The sequence below is a fragment of the Dendrobates tinctorius genome, unplaced genomic scaffold, assembly GCF_039654945.1.
Source record: "Dendrobates tinctorius isolate UK_male_01 unplaced genomic scaffold, ASM3965494v1 ptg000104l, whole genome shotgun sequence".
In the NCBI taxonomy this organism is placed as follows: Eukaryota; Metazoa; Chordata; class Amphibia; order Anura; family Dendrobatidae; genus Dendrobates; species Dendrobates tinctorius.
This window is the reverse complement of record NW_027361772.1, coordinates 17900384-17923793: the sequence shown is the minus strand read 5'-3', so window position 1 is coordinate 17923793 and position 23410 is coordinate 17900384. Positions and strand designations below refer to the sequence as shown.

The window sequence follows — 23410 nt, the reverse complement described above, 5'->3', positions numbered from 1 at the left end:
TTAAATTATTAACTGTTCTAACCCCACCCCCCATGCCACCTCCACCCCCAAAAGTGACCCCATTTTGGAAACTAGACCCCCCAAGGAACTTATCTAGATGTGTGGTGAGCACGTTGAACCCCCAAGTGCTTCACAGAAGTTTATAACGCAGAACCGTGAAAATAAAAAATCTTTTTTTTTTTCCACAAAAATAATTATTTTAGCCCCCATTTTTTTATTTTCCCAAGGGTAACAGGAGAAATTAGACCCCCAAAGTTGTTGTGCAATTTTTCCTGAGTACCCTGATACCCCATAAGTGGGGGTACACCACTGTTTGGGCACACGTCGGGGCTCGAAATGGAGGGAGCACCGTTTGACTTTTTGAACGCAAAATTGGCTGGAATAAATGGTGGCTCCATGTCGCGTTTGGAGACCCGTGATGTGCCTAAACAGTGGAAACCCCTCAATTCTATCTCCAACCCTAACCCCAACACACCCCTAACCCTAATCCCAACCCTAATCATAACCCTAACCACAACCCTAATCCCAACACACCCCTAACAAAATCCCAACTCTAACCCTAACCACAAGCCTAACCGTAATCCCAACCCCAACCCAACCCTAATCCCAATTACAACCCTAACCCTAATTCCAACCCTAACCCTAATTCCAACCCTAACGGAAAAATAAATTTTTTTTTTTTTTACTTTTATTATTTGTCCCTACCTATGGGGGTGATAAGGGGGGCGGTGATTTACTTTTTTTTATTTTGATCACTATGAAAGTTTATCATAGTGATCAAAATAAGTGAATGAATCTGCAGCGTTGCAGATTCGATTCGGCGCACTGCACATGCGCCCGCCATCTTCCAAGATGGCGGCGCCCATGACGCTGGACGGCGGGACACCGGGACGGATAGCGGGAGGTCGGAGGCACAAAGGAGGGTGAGAGGGGGTGATCAGAGGGGTGATCGGAGGGCTGGGGGGGCGCAGGGAAGGCAGATTATGACGGCGGCTGCCGATCGGTGCCGTCAGACGGTGTGTGTGTGTGTGTGTGTGTGTGTGTGTGTGTGTGTGTGTGTGTGGGGGGGGGGTCGGGTCTCGGTGTCCAGCCATGTCCGATGCTATTTCAGCATCGGCCATGGCTGGATTGTAATATTTCACCAATTTTCAATGGCGAAATGTTACAATCGCTCTGGCAGTTTCACTTTTAACAGCCAATCAGAGCGATCGTAGGCACGTGGGGGCTAAGCCACACCCCCAGGTGTTAACTCTGAAGGGTCCTTTGTGTGCGGGTCGGGTGACATTTCAGTGACCCCGGTCACCCGACCTGCAGGGGGGCTATTTATAGCATGACGCCTACGTAGGCGTCATAGGTCGTTTGGGCACGACTTTTCATGACGCCTAGGTAGGCGTCATGGGTCGTGAAGGGGTTAAAGAAAAAAATTGACTATATCTGACAGGAACTTTTCTCCCAATCCTCTAACGCAGGGGTCCCCAACCGCCGGTCCGCGGCCCAGCACCGGGCCGTTGCAGTGCCCTTGCCGGTCCGCGGACACAAGGGGAGCCGGGGGGCGGTGCAGCAGCTGATACTCACCCTGCATCCCGCGGCGGCTTCATCCAGCGGCGGCTTCATCCAGCGCTGAGCGGTCACGTGCTACCGCTCATTTAAGGTCATGAATATGGACGCCACTCATCTCCCGTAGGCGTGGCGTCCATATTCATGGACCTTAATGGGCGGTAGCACGTGACCGCTCCGCACAGGAAGAAGCTGAAGCGCCGCGAGATGCAGGGACGTGCAGCGACGGGAAGGAAGTTCAGCGACAGCGACGTGAGGGTAAGTATGATGGGGAGGATGGGGGAGCCAAGCGGAGCCATAAATATAAGGGAGGGAGAATGGAAGCGGAGCCATATACACAGGGGAGGGAGAATGGGAGCGGAGCCATATACACAGGGGAGGGAGAATGGGAGCGGAGCCATATATACGGGAGGGAGAATGGGAGCGGAGCCATATAGACAGGGGAGGGAGAATGGGAGCGGAGCCATATATACAAGGGAGGCCGGGAGACTGGGAGCGGAGCCATATATACAAGGGAGGCCGGGAGACTGGGAGCGGAGCCATATATACAAGGGAGGCCGGGAGACTGGGAGCGGAGCCATATATACAAGGGAGGCCGGGAGAATGGGAGCGGAGCCATAAATACAGGGGAGGGAGAATGGGAACGGAGCCATATATACAAGGGAGGGAGAGTGGAGCCATGTATACAGGATGGGAGAGTGGAAGCAGAGCCAGGTATACAAGGGTGGGAGCGGAGCCATGTATACACCATGATTAAAAAATAATCAGCATGTATACAGAACTCCAGTACAATTTTTTCTAAGTGCTCAATGCTCCATTTCCTTGTAGGTTCCAATCATTATTAGCAGTGACAGTCATCAGTAGAAGTATCCATCTTTCAGCGTTAGGGGCCCACTACGCCTCCAACTCTTGTAAAATGAGTAAAAAACAAACATTGCTAGAGAGCTTCTTTGAAAAGGGAGAAAGACCTAATGATGAGATAGATGAAGACTCCATGACTGCAAAAAAAAAGAAAGCTGCATTTAAAAGAAAATACAATGAGTCCTACTTAAATTATGGGTTCATCGCAACAGGCGATTCAAACGCCCCATGCCCACTCTGTGTGATATGTGGTGACCAGCTATCCAATGAGGCCATGAAGCCTTCAAAACTGGCTCGCCACTTACAGACCAAGCACCCTGCATCAAAAGACAAGCCTTTGGAGTTTTTTGAAAGAAAAAAGCGTGAACATGAAGGACAGAAGAAATTATTGAAGGCCACCACATCAACAAATGTGTCTGCACTGAGAGCATCATTTTTGGTGGCTAACCGCATTGCTAAGGCTAAGAAGCCCTTCACTATTGGTGAAGAGTTGATCCTGCCTGCTGCTAAGGACATTTGCCACGAACTTTTTGGAGAGGCTGCAGTTAAAAATGTGGCACAGGTTCCTCTTTCAGCGACCACTGTCACTAGACGAATTAATGAAATAGCAGAAGACGTCGAGGGACAGTTGTTAGAGAGGATTAATACGTCACCATGGTATGCAATCCAGGTTGATGCGTCTACTGATGTTGACAACAAAGCAATGATGCTTGTTTATGTGCGATATATTTTCCAGGAGGATGTGCATGAGGATATGTTATGTGCATTATTGTTGGCAGCCAACACCACAGGTGCAGAACTATTCAAGTCTTTGGATGATTACATAACAGGAAAATTAAACTGGTCATTTTATGTAGGTATATGCACGGACGGAGCAGCTGCCATGACTGGACGGTTTTCTGGTTTGACTACTAGGGTCAAACAGGTTGCATCTGAATGCGAGTCTACGCACTGTGTCATCCATAGAGAAATGCTGGCAAGCCGAAAAATGTCACCTGAACTTAACACCGTTTTGCAAGATGTGATTAAAGTTATTAATCACATCAAAGCATACGCCCTTAACTCACGTCTGTTTGAGCAGCTCTGTGAGGAGATGGATGCGGAGCACAAGCGTCTTCTCTTACACACTGAAGTCAGATGGCTTTCTAAAGGTAAAGCACTGGCCAGAGTTTTTGAATTAAGAGAACCGCTTCATAGATTTCTTTTAGAAAAAGAATCACCACTTGCAGCACATTTCAGTAGTAAGGAATGGGTCACAAAACTTGCTTACTTATGTGACATATTCAACTTGTTGAACAAACTTAATCTGTCACTTCAGGGGAGAATGACCACTGCCTTCAAGCTGGCAGATAAAGTTGCTGCATTTAAAGCCAAACTAGAAGTGTGGGGACGGCGAGTGAGAACAGGAATATTTGATATGTTTCAAATATTAGCAGGGATTTTGGAAGAGAGCGAGCCTGAACCTTCATTCTCCCAGCTAGTGCATGATCATCTATCTCAGCTTTCAGTACAGTTTGAGCACTACTTTCCAACCACAAAAGACCCGCGAACTAGGAAGGAATGGATTCGCAACCCATTTGTGAACAAGCCAGGTGAATCGACCTTGTCCGTGCTTGAAGAAGACCAACTGCTTGAGATTGCAAATGATGGTAGCCTTAAAAGTATGTTTGAGATGTCAAATCTCCCAACGTTCTGGATTAAAGTCAAGGCAGAATATCCTGAGATCGCCACAAAAGCACTGAAAACTCTGCTTCCATTTCCAACATCCTATCTGTGTGAAACTGGATTTTCTGCAATGACAGCAGCAAAAACGAGATTACGGAGTAGACTGGACATAAGGAACACACTTCGGGTGTCGCTGTCTCCCATCACCCCTAGATGGGACCGTCTTGTTGGAGGAAAACAAGCCCAGTGCTCCCACTGATACATGGAAACAAGCCCAGTGCTCCCACTTCAAAACCTATGGTGAGTTGAGTCTCATTCACATTATAAATGTTATATTATGATAAGTATGCACCGACTACTAAACCTGTCCATAGCCCCGCCCCCTTATGACCAAAGCCCCACCCCTGACACGCCTCCATTCTCGCCCTGCCGGGCCATGGAAGAATGGTCTTGCTTGAAGCCGGTCCCTGGTGCAAAAAAGGTTGGGGACCCCTGCTCTAACGCTATGCACTCTCCTCCATCCTGCACTGCACCTAGCTCAGTAAGTATGGTTAATAAAGGAGTCTGTATGATTTTTTTTTTTTAAATAATTATATATATGTGTATATATATATATGTGTATATATATATGTGTGTATATATATATATATATATATATATATATATATATATATATATATATATATATATGGTATATACTGTGTGAGTGCCTGTTCAAACCAGTTAAAACTGGTTACGATTCTACTTAAAAAAATGCTTTGTCCCAATTAATTTGCACAGCACTGTGTGTAATGATATTATGGTCTCCAATGGAGAATGAAAAATAATAGGTTGAACAAGGAAATTACATCACAATTCTTTTTTTTGTCATAATATATCGTTATTTAGCGCTATGGAATTACAAAAACGCATGAAAAAAACTCATAAAAAACACGCAGATTTTCCACTGTGTTTTTCTGCCAAGAGATGCAGAAACCTTGCAGAAATTTCTGCAAGCAAATCCGCAACGTGAACACATAGCCATACTGATTAGTCTCCCTCAACTCTCCCCTCTCCCTCCTCCCTGTACTGAATGCAGCAGCCAGGATCATATTCCTCACCAACCGTTACACCAATGCATCCACCCTGTTCCCGTCATTGCACTGGTTACCCATTCGCTACAGAGTCCAGTATAAACTTATCACTCTCACCCACAAAGTGCTCCATGGTTCAGCACCATCCTACATCTTCTCCCTCGTCTCAGTCTATCACCCTACATGTGCTCTTCATTCTGATAATGACCCAAGGTTAACATCCTCAATAATCCGAATCTCCCACTCCCGCCTCCAAAGACTTCTCGCGTGCTGCGCCAATTCTTTGGAATGCAATACCCAGGACAATTCAATTAATCCGCAATATCCACAGTTTTAAAAACAAATTTCTTTAGACTGGCCTATTGACCTCACTTGTCTAACTATCCCTGTTTTGCCCACATAAAATTTTCTTCTAATTCAGGACCCCTGTAGCATCTGTTCACGCCCCCTTCATGCACTTAATAGCACTTTGTATCGGTACTTATACAGATACTGGCTGGTAACCATCCCATGAAGTATTATGTGAACACCCTATTATATTGATCGCTGGACCATACAACACAAGCAATTTTTACCATTCACTTTTCTTGTCCCCCCTACTTCCTCATAGATTCTAAGCTTGTGAATAGGAACCTCACTCCTTTTGGTATCTCATAGTCATAATTTTCGGTCTATCACAAAAAGTTATCAAACGAAGAGGTCCAGAGAATAATAAAATTTCAATACTTTATTGATGGTAATTTAAAAAGTCAAAAAAAACATTAAAAAAAAAATGTAGTAAAGAACAAGAGCGCCCTAACCTAGGGGGGACGCTTGGCTGTGTTGTAAATTCAACACATAAGAAATCTAATGCGCATAGACTTACATGCGGCTTAGTAGGTATAGTTCAAGTCAAGTGACATACTAAGAAGACGTATAGGCAGAAACCATGCATCTACTACCTGGCTAAATAGAGGCTATAATAGCATACAATCATAAGAGCAATAAAGAGTACATATTAGCAGAGTAATAGTGGAGAATGCAACCGCAAGGAAACCACAGCGTCCCTCCTCACCCCAACACACGTTTCTCATCCAGCGCCTTCCGGGGGCTATTATTATTATAATTGGACACCACTGGAGAAACCCAGAGAATGTGACGGCATTTCTAGGTTTGCTTAACCCAACTAATGTCAATGGAGAAACATTGGAGACAGGTCAGACATAGACCAGCTTTTATCATGGGTCACCAATGATCGGTCTCATCAGATCTTTAGCTTTGGAGAACATGACTTTAGGAATTGAGATTATTTGCAAATGGCAAACACAAGAAACTGTAGGGTGCGGAGTGTAAATAATGATGGAGAGCATGCTACAAAGACACAAAACAAGTGAGGTCAACGAATCTAGAGAACACAGATGTCAGCTTTCCTTTATCATCTAGTCTCACCTGCTGTATGGCAATGGTCTTGAAATTCTTCAATTATGGAGATGATTTCAGGTTTTTGAAAGATAAGCCCTGTGGAAGCAAATTGGACATAATCTTATGTCAACAGTTACCGCTTCTCATGAAGGTCAGAGGATTCAGTGACTAAGGGAACCTGTTATCAGGTTTTCCCAATATAAACTAAGGCCATCACCTTTAAAGGTTCTTTTACAACAGTCTAGCAACCTGTATATAAGTCCCCAACCTCCTCTACATATCCCAAAAAAAAAACCTTTTCTAATCCCCTGATACGGCACAATCTGGTCCAATGGGTGTTGCTGGTCTTCCTCAGCACCACCTCTATCCCGGCAATCACCGTCTTTCTGTGTCCTATGTGATCACACAGCTCCCCAAGTCTCATACCTGTGAAGGGGTACTTCGTTTTGCTCTGCAGAGGGCAGAGGAAATCCTGTAATGCGCATGCGCCAGAAGAGGGCAAAAAAGTGCCGATGACACGCATGCGCATTACAGGTCTTTCTCTGCCCTCAGCAGGTCAAAGCGAAGAACTAGACCAGTGATGCCCATCGGACTGGACCGCGATGTATGGGGGTGATTATCAAAGGTATTTTTGGGGATATACAGAGGGGGTTGACCACTTATATAAAAGTGGTGGCCTTAGTTTACATTGGGAAAACTCAGTCATGGGTTTCCTTTAACCCCTAATATTCCTGATCTATCTTTGGACTTTGGGAAATGGACCTTACAATTTGGCCTCAAATTTAATCTGTTCCATACCAACCGATTATCCATTTTTGCGTTAGCGTTTTTTTGTCTCTCCTTCTTCCAAGAGTCTTAACTTTTTTATTTTTTTTGCAGACAAAAAAGTCATGATGCGGCCAGTTTAGCATGTAAAAGATGGCGAAAGGTGCTCTTTAGGGTGCACTCAGACATCTGTACAGATCGGTCTGTGATGAATGGCCGGCGGATCTCCCGACTGGAGCATGGCAGCATCATATAATTCTATGAAGCTGTTATGCTGGAGTCGGGAGACGCGCCGGCTAGTCCGGTCATAGCGGTCAGATCTCAGACAGAATTATACAGATGTATGAATGCGCTCTTTAAAAGAATAGATAATTGCTCTTCACAAACAAGGATTAAGATACAAAAAGATATAAAGGCAGTGAATGTTCCTACAAATACAGCTGGAAGCAGAGTTCACAATTTGCTGATGATCTGGGGCTGCTTTGCTTCTTCTGGATCTGGAAACCTACAGGGCAAAATGGATTCAATCAAGAATCAGGAAATCATAGAAGAAAATGTCATGTCTTCCATGAGGAACCTAAAGCTTGGGAGTCACTGGACCATTCCATAGGACAATGATTTCAAGCCTACCTCAAAGTCTTGGGAGAGTCTTTGGTGGGACCTAAAGCAGGCAGATGCAGCTGCAAACCCAAGAATATTAGTGACCTGGAAACCATTTGTTCCTGAGGAATGGGCTAAAACTCCTCAAGAATGCAGCCAGAAGCTGCTGTCTGGCTATACATCACATGTGCAGCAGGTCATAACAGTCAAGAGGATTCTACTAAGTGCTAAAGACGCTTGTCATGAAGGGAGTGAATAATTCTCAGACTGCAGTAGGCGTAGAAGTCGAGGTTTAATTTAGGGTCTTCAGGGATGAAAAGGATGATCTCATGTTTCTCCTTCATGGGCTCTTGTATAAAGTCTTAGATCAGCATCACCTGTCCCAAACAGATCTCAGACTGCCAAAAAGGCTTGAAATGTGTAAACGTGAAAGCATAGGGTTAAATGCCCATAGTAGATAAAAAAGTTCTCCTTTTGACCATAGTGTCTTACCAAGAGAAAAAAGGGTGTAGTAATTCTCCAGCATGACATCCATGTACATTAGCTTTTCCACCATTGCCAAGCTCTCCCACTCCTCTGCCGAAAAGTACAGCGCCACATCATCAAACCTGATTGGAACCTAGGATATAAAGAAACAAGAACTGCTACCAAAGGAATAATAGCTTGACGTGGATCTGTCACCAGATTTCACAATACTATATCAGAATGGCTGTGTAATGTATTTTGAACGGTTAAACTAAATCTCTGCCCATCAAACCTGATTGGCAGCTCGTCTATGTCCCTCCTCCCTGCTGGAGCGGCTGAGATCTCACGCTGCTTAGTACAAGCTGCAGCTACTGTATCACTTAGGCTGGGAGAGTGCTGTTTGACTAGCTGCCAGCTAGGCTAGGTGAGTGGAGACTGAAAATCCATGTCAGAATGAGTTTACGTGCATTCAAAGTAAGTACACCAGCCTTGTGATGTCTATTTAATAATGTATACTGTGTGCATTGAGAAATCTGGTGAAAGATTTGCCTTAAAGATCCAGAGCCCAGACGGAAATTAAACTAATGCAAATATTAATGGTTAGGTTGACCCATCTAATAACTTCATATGCCTTGACACAACATATAACGCTGGCACTATAATTTAAAAGGGGGTTGAATCAAGTGGGCAACTTAGTTCATGAGCCCCTTAGAAAGTATGAATGAATAACGAGGGGTCCCAGAGTCTAGGGCAAGGATAGGTTACATTTTTTTTTAGCCCTGAAGATGTCCCCAGAATACGAGGACCATAAGGGGCCATCCTAATAACCTAATCGGTTAACAAAAGGAGCATCTGGTTTGGGACGGTCACCTGTGTGGGCAGAGATAGCAGTCGACACAGCATCTTACCTCTCGGAGCATAGAATCCATATGTAGCTTCAGCTTAGACATCAGTCCCATAGATAATGCAACCGCAGCATCTAGAAAAAGCCATAATAGCATCAAAAGCCATACTACCAAGCTGAGTGACAAGTAATATGGCTGTCACTACAGGTCCCACCGTAGCGATCACCCAGTAATCCCAGATTCTTGCCCAACAGGCCCTTCACGAGAAGCATATAAGGTATCTGTAGAACCTTAATAGAGGTTGCAGTCGTATCCAGGCCATGAAGCTTGTGGGGGCCCAAAAGGTCCTTATGGTCCATATGAAAAGACCATCACCCGCAGCATAGCTAGGAACTGCCGGCTGCGATACACAACAGGCACCTTGCTGTAACAGCAAATGTCTGGATCTAAATCCAATAGCTGCAATCTAACATTTTAAATGCCACTTACAATATCAGATAGTGGTATTTAACCCCATAACGACCACCGATATGCCTTTTACGACGGTCATTAAAGGGCCTTATTCTTTAGCTGTTTTTTGACCGGCAACAGCTGTCACCCTGTGGCATCAGTCCTGACTGGTTTTGGAACCGACGGGCTGATTAACCCCTTTAGCTGCCTCTGTCAATCGCAACAGCAGCATGTAAATGGTTAAAAGACAGTCTCTGTGGGTGCCGATAGTTGCCATTGCACCCCAAAGTCATCTGATCATCTCAGGGTTCAGTGGCCTCTTAGATCCTGCTATACGTGGAATCTAACTGGATCTGTCAGTGAAGAATTGCTAGGTTTCAGGCACTGGAGTACACGATCACGGCAGCGTATGAGACCAGTGATCAAAGTAAAAAATTATTCATGTCCTATAGTGAGACTAAGTAAAAAAAAAATTAAATAATTAAAAAAAATTAAAAAAAAAAAAAAAACACACAAAAAGAGCTGCAGCAAATCCAGGTATTCAAGGGTTAAATCCCAACTCTACAGGCTCTGGTTAGTGCACCTAGGCTGTCTCTGAATATAATCACGCCAGGTGTCCATCTCAGGCAGTCACCTGGGGGAAGCTGACCAAAGTGGATTTGTGTTGGACCGAACAGAGAGACAAGCCGAAATCTCTCTCCAAGAAGAGACTGCACAGGCTGTGAGCATCAAACTACAAGTATACCTGGTAGTTATGGACAATAGCTGTTTTATTTGACCGGATTGGGACTAGCTCGACTGTGTATGTGTAGCCAGGGTCTGTGTTTAGTTAGGGCGTGGACATGGCTGTGGATTTATGCTTATGGTTTTGTTTGGTACTGTGCAACCAGTGAAAAATAAACATCACATTAAGAATCCAACACCTTTGTGGACTCTACCTACTGACTACACAAGAGCGTGAATCCCTGCAAATGGTGGAGAATGTGGGCATGAAGTCCCAGAGAGCACAATGGATTTCAGTGTAAAGATTGAATGTCCTGGGTAAAGGCAGCTACAACATTGCGAACACAGTGGAAGCATGCAGGAGCTTGTTGAGCAATTAGTCCAGGTGCACCAGCAAATACAGCATCATCATCATCACCACCACCATCATAAGACCCAATGGGGGACCAACAACCAAGCAATTAGTCCAGGTGCACCAACAAACACAGCATCATCATCATCATACCCAATGGAGAACCAACACCACAGTCGGCGCTTGCTGCCCCACGCTTCCAGCTCATCTCAGGACCTCTGCCTGGTCCCTGCCAGACTGGACTTTTACATATGTTATTTTAGTGAGGTTTGAAAAAGACCCGACATAGGGTCGAAACGTTACCTCAATGCACTATTCCCCTGTGGTTTCTTCAATAAATTTTTTTTGCATTGAAAATCAAAATTTCCCAGAGTGCAGCTGTTTTCTCTTCACCGGTGACTGTGAATGGTGTCCAAGTGATAGGACTTCAGGAGTGAGGGAGTTTGGTAACCCTGGTAAGGGTTACAATTCCACATGTGCTAGTTCTTGGGTGTGCCTATGATGGGTGTGGTCCCATTGTGCCACTGGGCAGGCTTACCCTGGAGGGAGGTCTATATGTGACTACCCTGCTCTTCACTATAGCCCCTGATGGTGATGATAGGGTAGTCAATAGGTACCAATTCCAGGTCAGTCCCCGGATTAGCAACAGCTGACCAGGAGGTCAAAGGCACAAATATGAGGCACAGAGGGTGAAGACAGAGACGTGGTCAATCAGTCCAAGTTTGGGGCGGCCAACACAGGTTCGGTTCAAAATACAAAGCCAGGGTCAGGATCGGAAAGGTCAAACTAAATGAGTAAGCAAGCCCGGTCACTAACAGAAGAGTCAAAACAAAAATGCACCTAAACAGGGAACTAGTGACGAACTGAAGCTAGGACCTAAGCTTAGACAAGATCTTGAGGGAGGAGTGGCTTAATGTAGCCACTGCTGGCAGGAGATAGGCCAGGGAAGCAAAACTCTGCAGAACACAGTGCTTTTAAATTCTTGCAGAGTTTGGCCATACATCTCGATCGCTGAGTGGAGACTCTAACAACAGGAAGATGTAGCAGTGTAGCTCAGTGAGATGGTCTGACACTGGGAGGAGCAGAGCGGTGCAAGCAGTGAGAAGAATGGCGCTTACAAACCGTGTGAGTCATTGGTATGACAATGAGAATGGGAGTGGGGGTGAACTATCTCAAACTGTGGTTTCATGTCCCACCAAGTGGGAGCGGTCAAGGATTTGTTGAATGCTATTGTTATCGGCCGAGATTTTTCCTTTTTAATCAGGGACTTATGGTGCTAAAGTTGTATCACCCAGTAGTCCAGTAAGCAGCCTGGAGTCGGCTATGGTAAGAAAGGCACATGATGTAAATGGTGAATTTCCGTTCACTGTACCGGATAGAAAGGAGAATGAGAAAGCATCCCCTGAAGCCAATGTAGCTGCTCTAGAGGAGTCCCAGAATAACCATGGGTCTACCCAGCTCAGGGCCTTAACAGTAACAATGTATTCTGGAAAATGTAAGTATGTTAAATGGTGTTCCCCAGGAGGTGGAAGCCAATAATTTGTTTCTGCAAAGGGTCAAGCGTAATGATCGCTTGGGTAGTGGGACCAAAGTAAACAAACAAATGTAAGAGCGCCTCCTCAAAGCCCTGGAGAAAAAATTCAGGAGGTATAATCAGTTGACTCAAGTGAGACAATTTAAGTCTGAGGATCGGGTACTTACGGCAGTGCTGTCACGCTGTGACAGTCTTCCCTAAGGAAGGGGGGGGTCTCAAACTGTCCCTGGAACCCTAACTATCCCTGCCCCGGGGGTACTCTTGAAGGTAGAAAGGCCCGAGTCTCCGACCTTACTATTTTCCTGTTAAACCCCCATATGTTCCCTCCCCATGAGGCATGGGAGAGAAATGTCCGGTAAACAAGAAACAACGACAAAACAGGGATAACATAAAACCTCTATCATACAAAAGCACTCACCAACAATAGGGAGGAGGATAGGGACAGGGAGGAATAAACTAAATGGGAACAGGAGATAAATGCACACATACTACAATAAACCAGAGATCACAACTGCAACAACGCCACTCCAACATCTTAGCTTAAGCACAGGAAGACAAATCTTTCACCGGCGGGTACAACAAGGTCTGACCAGTTTTTAATAGGAAAAGGTAATAACCAGATCAGAAAAGGCTGAAATGGAGCTGCATGCTTCTGACTAGCAAGAAATGGATGTTAACCTCTTCAGCGCCTCTACCTAATGCCTGAGAGCGAAACCCTATAGAGCACACAAAATCATGAAATGCTGTTTCACCGCTAAAACGCTACTTGTGTAAAAACAAAAATAAACAAAATGAAAAAGCACACACGCATGTATACACACACATGCATTGCACATACACACACACACACACACACATGTATAAACAGTATTGGACTGGGTGCCAAGGGCCCACCAGTAACACTGAGTTTGGGGGGTCCACTTTTCACCTACATACAGTGGGGGAAATAAACATTTGATCCCTTGCTGATTTTGTAAGTTTGCCCACTGACAAAGACATGAAAAGTCTGTAATTTTAAGGGTAGGTTAATTTTAACATTGAGAGATAGAATATCAACAATAAAATCCAGAAAAATCACATTGTATAAATTATATAAATTTGCATTTTGCGGTGGGAAATAAGTATTTGATCCCTCTGGCAAACAAGACTTAATACTTGGTGGCAAAACCCTTGTTGGCAAGCACAGCAGTCAGACGTTTTTTGTAGTTGATGATGAGGTTTGCGCACATGTCAGGAGGAATTTTGGTCCACTCCTCTTTGCAGATCATCTCTAAATCATTAAGATTTTGATGCTGTTGCTTGGCAACTCGGAGCTTCAACTCCCTCCATAAGTTTTCTATGGGATTAAGGTTTGGAGACTGGCTAGGCCACTCCATGACCTTAATATGCTTCTTTTTGAGCCTCTCCTTTGTTGCCTTGGCTGTATGTTTTGGGTCATTGTCTTGCTGTAAGACTCAGCCACGACCCATTCTAAATGTCCTGGCGGAGGGAACGAGGTTGTCACTCAGGATTTTACGGTACAGGCTCCATCCATTTTCCCATGATGCGGTGAAGTAGTCCTATGCCCTTAGCAGAGAAACACTCCCAAAACGTAGTGACAGTGGGGACTGTGTCCTTTGGGTCATAGGCAGCATTTCTCTTCCTCCAATCACGGAGAGTTGAGTTAATGCCAAAGACCTCAATTTTTGTCCCATCTGACCACAGCAACTTCTCCCAATCACTCAAAGAATCATCCAGGTGTTCATTGGCAAACTTCAGACGGGCCTGCACATGTGCCTTCTTGAGCAGGGGGACCTTGCGGCACTGCAGGATTTTAAACCTTTACAGTGTAATGTGTTACCAATGGTTTTCTTGGTGACTGTGGGCCCAGCCGCCTTGAGGTCATTAAATTTACAGTGCTGTGCAAATTAATTGGGACAAAGCATTTTTTTAAGTAAAATCGTAAGTTGGTTACCAGTCAGTGATTCAAATCAGTTTTAACTGCTTTGAACAGGCACTCACACCTGTTCAAAGCAGTTAAACTGGTTTGAATCACTGACTGGTAACCAACTTACGATTTTACTTAAAAAAATGCTTTGTCCCAATTAATTTGCACAGCACTGTATATAATTTATACAATGTGATTTTCTGGATTTTATTTTTGATATTCTATCTTTCAATGAAAAATTTAACCTACCCTTAAAATTATAGACTGTTCATGTCTTTGTGAGTGGGCAAACCTACAAAATCAGCAAGGGATCAAATACCGTATTTTTCGGACTATAAGACGCACCGGACCATAAGACGCACCCAAATTTTCAGAAGGAAAATAGGGAAAAAAATAATAATGTGTCAAATGGGGGTCCGTCTTACAGTCCGAATTCAGCTTACCTGGGAAGGGATCCGGGCACAGGTGGAGAAGTGGACACAGGGGTCATTCAGTGGTCCAAGTTCGTGCGGTGGCGGCTCTGTGCTGGGGCAGGTTGGTTGTGCTGGAGCAGCTGGGCTGTGCTGGGGCTGGAGCAGGTGGGCTGTGCTGGGGCAGCTGGGCTGGGGCTGCTGTGCTGCGGCTGGAGCAGGTGGGCTCTGTGGGGTGAGGGTGGCGGCTCTCTGTGCTCCGGTGCAGGGGCGGTGGCTCCGCCGGCATTTCCTCCAAGCCCGGAGGCCCCCGCACATTCCTTGCTGGCCGCCATGTTGCGGTGGCCTCCGGGAACATGGACGCCGGGAAGATGGCCACCGGTCCGGGGACGGCGCATGCGCGGGTTCAGATCTCGTCCCGAGATCTCGGGGGATGAGATCTCGTTGCCGAGATTTGAATCTCGTCCCCCGAGATCTCGGGACGAGATCTGAACCCGCGCATGCGCCGTCCCCGGACCGGCGGCCATCTTCTCGGCGTCCATGTTCCCGGAGGCAACCGCAACATGGCGGCCAGCAAGGAATGTGCGGGGGGGCCTCCGGGCTTGGAGGAAATGCCGGCGGAGCCGCAGCCCCTGCACTGGAGCACAGACAGCCGCTACCCCTGCACCGGAGCACAGTCCGCTGCAACCACCGCACTACAGAGCCCCGCGGCACCCGCACCAGCCTCCAGAGGTTAGTATATTTCGACCATAAGACGCACCCCCCACTTTCCCCCAAAATTTTTTTGGGAAAAAGTGCGTATTATGGTCCGAAAAATACAGTACTTATTTCCCCCACTGTAAAAATATTACACTTCTCTCTTTCAAGAATTTATCTATGCTTCTATATAATAATACACTGGGTAGTTTGGTTAGTGAATGATGGTATACTGCTTTTTTCTGTACAGAGTAAATCAAGTCAATTATGCCAAGTACTGTCCATACAGTTGGGCTGGGGTGCATATCTGCACAAGGACCTACCGGGGATTCCCCTGTTCTCCTATGGGCCAGTCCGAGCCTGTGCATAAACACTATGGTACATATCAGCCTGTCTCCTCTTCAGTTCTTCTAGATTCCCGCAGTTATAGGACCTTTGGAGACATCGTGGTTACAGGGACCCTAACAAAGTTGGAGGCCTGAGAAATTAACCAGTCATCCCTCCCCTAAAGCCAGCCTTGACTGTAACTAGGGCTTTCTTTTGGATTAGGTCTTATATTTGAAGCATGCTCCAAAAATCCTGTAAAGTCATGCTAGAGCATATTTTCGAGGTAGGCCTAGCTTTCGTGCAAATATGGTAGTTGAAAAAGTCCTTGGTTTATAAATGGAGATGAGAAAAAAAGATTTGCAGGACCCTGGTCCAGCGGCCAAGTCAGTAGTCCATGGTTGCCAAATCAGAGTCATATGAAATGCTTCTTACCTAATAATATCACAGGCTCCACGTTTGTTTCGAAGGTCTAGGGTGACTTCATAGTTGTGGCATGATTCAGTCATGACATCAAGCCTGGCCAACTAATCAAAACTGGAGCAGGGCATGCTACAATGGAGGAGGTTCGCAACGGTCTAGTGATCATGGACCACTGACGTGGCCACTGCCTGCAAATCCTTTTTCACATATTTCCTTGCAAACGTTGCCAGAAAAGTAAATGAATAAGTCGATACGCACCAGACGAGGGCAGTCTGTCCAGAACACCAGATCCCACCGCTTGCTTCTCTTTAAAAACAAGAGTGGAATTCGATAGAGTGTGAGCTGTCTGGGTTTCAATGTTGCAAAATCCAATTTTTCTGAGTTCCACATCTTTCAGTGTCTCTTCCCCAGCATATAGTCTTTCATTAGTGAAGCTGGTGGGATAGACCTGAAGAAGGTCCTCTTCCATTTTTATTCTATTGATAATTATGGTGGTTGGTGGTTCTATCAAAGAACGTTGGAGGCTCTGGTTTTCTGCATCTATTTGTTTCTTTTTTCTTCTCACACGTTTTTTCTTCAAATTTTCTTCTATGATATTTTCTCCTTCTTTGACATTTGGAAAAATAGATGGAACAGCATCAAAACTTAAAGATTTACCATGATGGTTGACATTGATGATGTACGAATCCGGGGTAAAATGACGAGAGCACAGACGATGTTTGTTCTGTTTGTTCCCATCCAATATCTTCTGGGCCATAGTATTTAGATCTTTAAAGATCTGTCCGGTCTGCTGGAGCCATACTGTTATTCTTGAGATATCCTTAGGGAAGGGGTGCAATATTATCTGCTCACTCTGGCCTTTTCTTCCAGTTTTGCTATTACATTGGTTTACCAAACAGCTAGGCATGATTCTGCCCAAAATTGTCCTGTATGTAAAATTAAAAAATAAATAAGATTTTGTTTATATGCATACACTCCTCAACATTGGAATTGCAACACCAAGGAGGAAAAGTTGTGGAATGCTGGTAATCACAGGATGGATAGACATGTTAATGATATGTAAATGATGAAAAAATGGAAACAAAATTTTCAACACCTGGATTTAGCCAGTCTGGAGTATGAGCGCCACGTGTAGAAAGCTCGGCACTAACAGCCTTGGCTGCTATCAATGAGGTTATTAATGCTTGGCTTGGGAATGTTCTGCCACGCTAAATACACTTGGGCAAATCATCAAGATCCGCTGCTGGCATCTCCTGTGTAATTGACGACCAATGATGTCCCAGGTGTGCTCGATTTGAAACAAGTCTGGAGACTCTGCAGGCCATGGTAGCACATTTAAGCCACTCAAGCTCCACACAGTATCACCAGCAACATGTGATCTGTTGGTGTCGTATTGAAAAAGGGCTCCTGTTTAAATTTGGAGAAATGGTCATACCACTGGGTCCATGAGAAAATCAATGTAACGCCAAGCTGTTAGTGTACCTGTAATAAGGACTGGAGGGGTCCAGTTACCAAACATTATGCCACCTCACACCATAATCTCAGGAATAGGACTGGAGTGATCTTCCCTTGTAAAGGCTTATTCATAGCATTGACCACGTGGCCTTCAAACCAATCTCTAGATATCACAAAAGTGGAACTCGTAGCAGATGAGGATAGACTTCCGTACCAGCCACCGGTAGCCATTTAGAGATCACATCAGTAATGCCATGAAGAGGGAACGTCACACTGGTCATTGATTTGGTGGTAAAACCAGAAGCACAGCCATTTCTCCAAAGTGTTCACATGGTGCTGGTGTTACTGTGTGGAGTTTGAGTGGCCTAACTGTGCTACCATGACGTGCAGCGTTTCTAGCCTTGTCTCCCATCGAGCACATCTGTAAGTTCAGGGATTTCTGTGTGTGCTACCCAAACTCAATACTGGATAAATGAAGAAGTTTTGAAATGTTTTTTGTCATCATTTGCAGATCAGTAACAAGTCTATCTAGTGTCATGAATGGTTAAGCTAATTTACATAATGTGTTTGCTTTTATGTGGACATCCATAGAGCAGGTGGGAGGATGCCCACCTTATCTCCACCCCAGGGTGTGGTTTGGGGCTTAAATAGCAAGGGATCCAGAGGCAGTCTTGGTTCAACAGGTCTGGAGAGAGGATCTCCAGTGGTTTGTGTCCTGAGGAGGAAAGACTGAGTCCGAGGTCCCAAGGAGCTGCTGAGGGTTTGACAAAAGCTGCTGGTAAAGACCTGATTTGCTGGAGGTGCCACAGTCCTGGACACATAGTAGCCCGTTGTCCTATGTCTTCCGAGCAGGTGGATTGCAGCCTAGGCAGGCGCTGCTCGTACTATGCTTATCCTGCTTGCAGTGTGGACTATCAGCCCGGAAAGGGGCAGCAGTCATGTCCCATGACTATAAATGGGGTGCTTGTGTCAGGACTGTTGGACTCGGGGAGTTTGATAAGGGCCACACTGATAAGGGCCACACTCCTTCACCAGTTGAATCCAGGAAAACAGGTGGGCATCTGCAGTATCCACAAGGATGCCAAGGACTACCCTATCACCAGAGTGTCAACAAAAACGAGCTGGGGCACTGAGTCCCATGAGGTCGGGGTTGCGAAAGACTTACTTCACCCTGTGATTATTGGGTGGGACTTCAGCCTGTTTTGGGACTTGTTGGGAAAGGCTGGGATGCTAATTGACTCAGATAGGAGCCTGCTCAACTCTGATAATTACCCATCACAGTAGGAGGTGGATGAGTTCCCCTTGTGTGTCCTTGCGGGTGACGAGGATGAGACGGTGGTCAGTGAGGCAGAGGTTCCTGAACTGGGGATTTCTAGGGAAAATGTTGAGTCTGCTCAAATGCGAGATCTTACCTTAAAAGGGGCATTTGAAAATGTGTCTGTGATAGATGGGTTGCTCAAGAGCCGGGTGCTGATACCAGGTTCCCACACTTACCACACTTTGCAGTCAATGGCGAGTTACTGTATTGGGTGACCACACTGAGGGGAGGGGAGATAGTGGAGCAGCTGCTGGTTTCAGGCGTCTACTGGCAGAGGATTTTAGACATGGCCCATTTGCATGTTCTGGTGGGACATCTGGGGGTAGAGAAATCGCAGGAGAGGATAATGCAAAGGTTCTATTGGTTGAGGTGTTACCGGGAGATCCTAAATTATTGTAGGTCTTGCCCCACCTGCCAGATAACCGATCCCTCAACTCACTTCTGAAATACCTTAGTCAAGTTATCTGTGATAGAGGTCCCATTTGAGAGAGTTGTTAGGTCATCTAAGTCTGCAAAGAGCATCAATACATCCTAGTGGTCATGGATTATGTGACCGTGTACCCCTGAAGCAGTACCACTAAGAAACTCTTCAGCCAAGAGTATTGCCCACTAAGAAACTCTTCAGCCAGGAGAATTGTCCATATTTTGCTAGGACGGGCCTGCCGAAAGGTTGTGAAAGAGTTTGTAAGGTCCTTCAGATTGACTAGCTGCGAAACTCAGTCTACCATCCGCAGACAGATGGCCTATTAGAGCGCTTCAATAAGACCTTAAAAGGTGATGCTCAAGAAGGCCATTGAGAAGTCCCAGTCTTGACTGTCCTATCTGCTTCCGTTTCTGCTCTTTTCAGCCAAAGAAGTCCCTCAAGTCTCCACTGGATTCTCGCTGTTCGACCTCCTGTATGGTCGACTTCCACGAGGGCTCCTGGACATCACCAAGGAAACCTGGGTAGCCAAGGTCCCACCACACCGGAGCATCATAGAGCATGTCGCCCAGTTACAGGAGAGGATGGCGAAAGTAATGTATCTTGTGAAGGAGCATCTTCTCCAGGCACAGGTGTATAACTGCTCAGTGAGGCTGAGGCAGTTGCAGGCCTGGGAACATGCGCTAGTGCTTATCCCAACGGTGTATAACAAATTTTTAGCCAAGACCATACAAGGTGGTGGAAAAACTTGGCGGGGTGAATCACAAGGTACACCAGCCAGGATGAGGAAAGCCGCACCAAATATACCATGTGAACTTGCTTAAGCCATTGCGAAAGTGGGAATCACTGGAAACCCCTTGCCTGGGAGCCAGTCCCAAAGCCACAGTGGACGATGTCACCATTGCAGAGACTAACGCCGGCCCAGAGACCTCAGTGTTGGGAGCTGTTGCAGCAGAACCGTGACCTGTTCTCAGAGTTGCCAGGCCATACGGATGTGGTGGATCATGACATGTTGACAGAACCGCACGTAAGGGAGAGCCTCAGGCCCTATAGAATTCCCGAAGCACGTCTGGAGGTATTATTAAATGAGGTGAAGAGAATGTTAGACCTCGGGATGAGTGAGAAGTTGAAAAGTAGATGGTCGAATCTCATTGTCCTCATGCCGAAGCCCGATGGAGAGTGACAGTTTTGCAATGACTACTGCAAGCTGAATGAGGTCTCCAAATGTGATGCGTATCCGATGCCCCGTGTGGACAAACTCATTGAGAGACTAGGAACTGCGAGATACATTACAACCCTAGACCTGACCAAGGGCTACTGGTAGATCTCCTTGACACTCTGGGACATGGGGAAGACGGCCTTGTCGACGCCTGATGGGTGTTTCCAAAACACCAGAATGCCCTTCGGTCTGCAGAGGGCTCCAGCAACCTTCCAGAGGACTATGGATTGAATCCTGGCTCCTCATAAGAAGTATGCCGCAGCCTACCTAGATAACATTGTGGTCTTCAGCCCTGACTGAGGTAGTCATCTACCAAAGGTGCAGACAAGCCTGGATGCGTTGAGGAATGCGGGGTTCTCACTGTAAACCCCAAAAAGTGTGCCATAAGGAAGGAAGAGGCCAAGTACTTATGTCCTCGGGTGGGGCAAAATCAAGCTGCAAAGAAACAAGATTGAGGCAATTAAAAAGTGGCCACAATCGCTTTCCAAGAAGCGAGGGCATTTCTTGTAATTGTGGGTTATTACCGGTGGTTTATCCTAAGTTTCGCCATAACTGCCGCGCTGTTGAGAGACCTCCTTCAAGGCACAAGATCGTCGACGATTAAATGGTCTTCTGAGACTTGAGATGGCTTTCCAGGAGCTGAAGCAGTCTCCGAGGGGACATCCGATTCTGGTTGCACCAGACTTCAGCAATGAGTTTGTGGTCCAGACAGAAGTCGGCTTGGGAGCTGTGCTATATCAGGAAGTGAATGGGGAAGAGCATCCCATTTCGTATCTGAGCCGGAAGCGCTCTTCACGCGAGAGAAAATACACCATCGTCGAGGAGTGCTCAGCCATAAAATGGGCCGTAGATACCCTGCTAGGTTGTAGGTTTAAGCCGATATCTGACCATGCCCCTCTGAGATGGTTGAAGGAAAAGAAGGGTAAGGATGCTCAGGTAACTAGGTGGTTCTTAGGCCTCCAAGATTTCAATTTTCACGTTGAGCATAGGCCAGGGATGTTGCACAGGAACGCAGATGCCCTGTCCAGACTCCCCTGTTTACAGAGTGAAAGTGCCAAAACCCCTGGCTTACTGTTTACAAAGTCACTGGTAAAGTGCTGGAGGGGAGATATATAGATGATAGAATGAATACAAGGGTGGAGCAGGAGAAAATAGTTAATATTAAAAACAATAACCAATTTGATTCATCAGCTCAGCAAGATTGTGGCAAAACTAAACTTAATTTTGAAACCACGAAAATTCCTGATCTCCAATAAAGCCTGGCCTTATGGATCGGCCTCATACGAGTACTGAGATGGTGTTGATGTTGGGCCTTCAACAATATGCCCACCGCAGCCACGGCAAGGGGGCAATGGAATGATTGATTTATACAATTTGGCCCCTTAAATGCCGCTGTCAGGAACGTCCAGTGGCATTTAAACGGCTAAACTGTAGCGATCGGAGCTCGTTCATTCCTGAACCCGCGTACTATTACGTCCTACGTATAGAATGGGTTAAAGGGGTTGTCCTCCTCATGATTTGGCTTTTAGAGGCTTTGCTTTCTGGCACATCACCCTCTGATGTGGTCATAAATCAGCGGAGAAGAGCTCAGAACAAGTCAGATAAAGCGTTACCAACTCCGACATAAGAATAAGCTCACTGATGGATCCTCAGTTAGCTCATTCAGCAGCCACATATGTATTTTGATGCTAAATAGCAAAATATTTGTCCCCAAATACATGTATTTAAGTAAAAAATAAAACAGAAATATTGCCAAAGGGGGGACAACAGGCTACAGAGGGATGCACCACCTGATAATGGCAGTGCCCCCTAGGACAAAGAGTCTTCAAAAGGAATATCTTTTCCTGATGCAATGATTATTATACTTTGATTTAACTTCTTAATATATATATAAACATACATGGACCCCAACATCACAGGTGACACATAAGAACATCACACAGGCACACACGTTACCTGCTTTCCCACTTGCACCTATAGTCTTGATTCCTGGGACTTGTAGTCCTTCTACACCACAACTACAAAACCCAGCAAGCACCACACCCCGCAGGTGATTCCCACTGAGTCCAGGTCACCGACACTGAGCTGCCACTGACAATTCTGTGTCAGGTTCCTATAGATAAAATCCACATGAATAGGCCAGGATTTTCTGTGCAGGCTCAGCAAGAACTACAACTCCCATTCCAACCCGCTCTAAAAGACATCTGGGAATTGTAGTCCGGTTGTTCTTCAGCGCAAATTCAATAGAGTTAAACAAAAACTACAATTCCTAGAAGGCGTCAGTAAACGGAAGTGGCGTAAAACCGAGGCGCGTTCAGAAACGTAAAGAATGCTGGGAATTAAAGTCCCACTGCCAGTACTACTGACCAATGAGAATTGCAGTTAATAGAACACGCGCATGTGCGCCTCTCTGCTGACGTCACAGGACGCAGCAGCCAATGAGAAGCTGAGCTTGCGGGCTGCATCTGCATCAGGGAAGGGATTAGCGCTGGTGATAATGGCGGGGTGCAGCTGCGGTGTGTGCAGCCTCTCTCCGTGCTGGATGCCGCACTGACCGCACACGGCCTAATATGACAGAGCTCTGTACAATCCGGGACTTGCGCATGACCCGGGGGTGAAATGCAGACCTCCCCAAGTGTGTTCTGCACCACCGTCCGAGTACAGCGCCCCCTCTGGCCCTGATTATGTCTGTGCTGCCCCCTGCTGATCACAGAGCGGTACTGCAGCTCTCTGGCACATAAAGCCATTTCTCTCTAGCTTGTTTTCCAAGATTTCTGCTTGCTGTCAGGGAATGAGACCCTCAGGGTCTGTGCACACGCTGCGGATTTGGCCCTGCGGAACACCCCAATATCTTCTGGTTCTACTCCATCCTGTTGCCATCATTCTCCGTCGAAGCCAGGACTTGGCCTGGGCCCAGCAGTGAACA

General features: G+C 46.0%; 1 protein-coding gene across 4 annotated transcripts in view; it reads right to left on the bottom strand.

The window, feature by feature from the left end:
- Positions 1-22805, bottom strand: part of LOC141100387 (uncharacterized) — a 40445-nt gene extending 17640 nt beyond the window's left edge. The window contains exons 1-6 of one of the 4 annotated variants that reach the window (XM_073588841.1): positions 19021-19163; positions 18799-18898; positions 16330-16997; positions 9296-9366; positions 8415-8541; positions 6585-6653 (exon numbers count right to left, since the gene is read on the bottom strand). In XM_073588841.1, coding sequence (XP_073444942.1) covers positions 6585-6653; positions 8415-8541; positions 9296-9366; positions 16330-16978 — 916 coding nt within the window. In that variant the 5' untranslated portion in view covers positions 16979-16997; positions 18799-18898; positions 19021-19163. Of the gene's footprint in view, positions 1-6584; positions 6654-8414; positions 8542-9295; positions 9367-16329; positions 16998-18798; positions 18899-19020; positions 19166-22440 lie in introns of those variants that run through there. The other 3 variants (XM_073588840.1, XM_073588842.1, XM_073588843.1) reach the window with 3 other exon arrangements.
- Between the last annotated feature and the right edge of the window lie 605 nt (positions 22806-23410).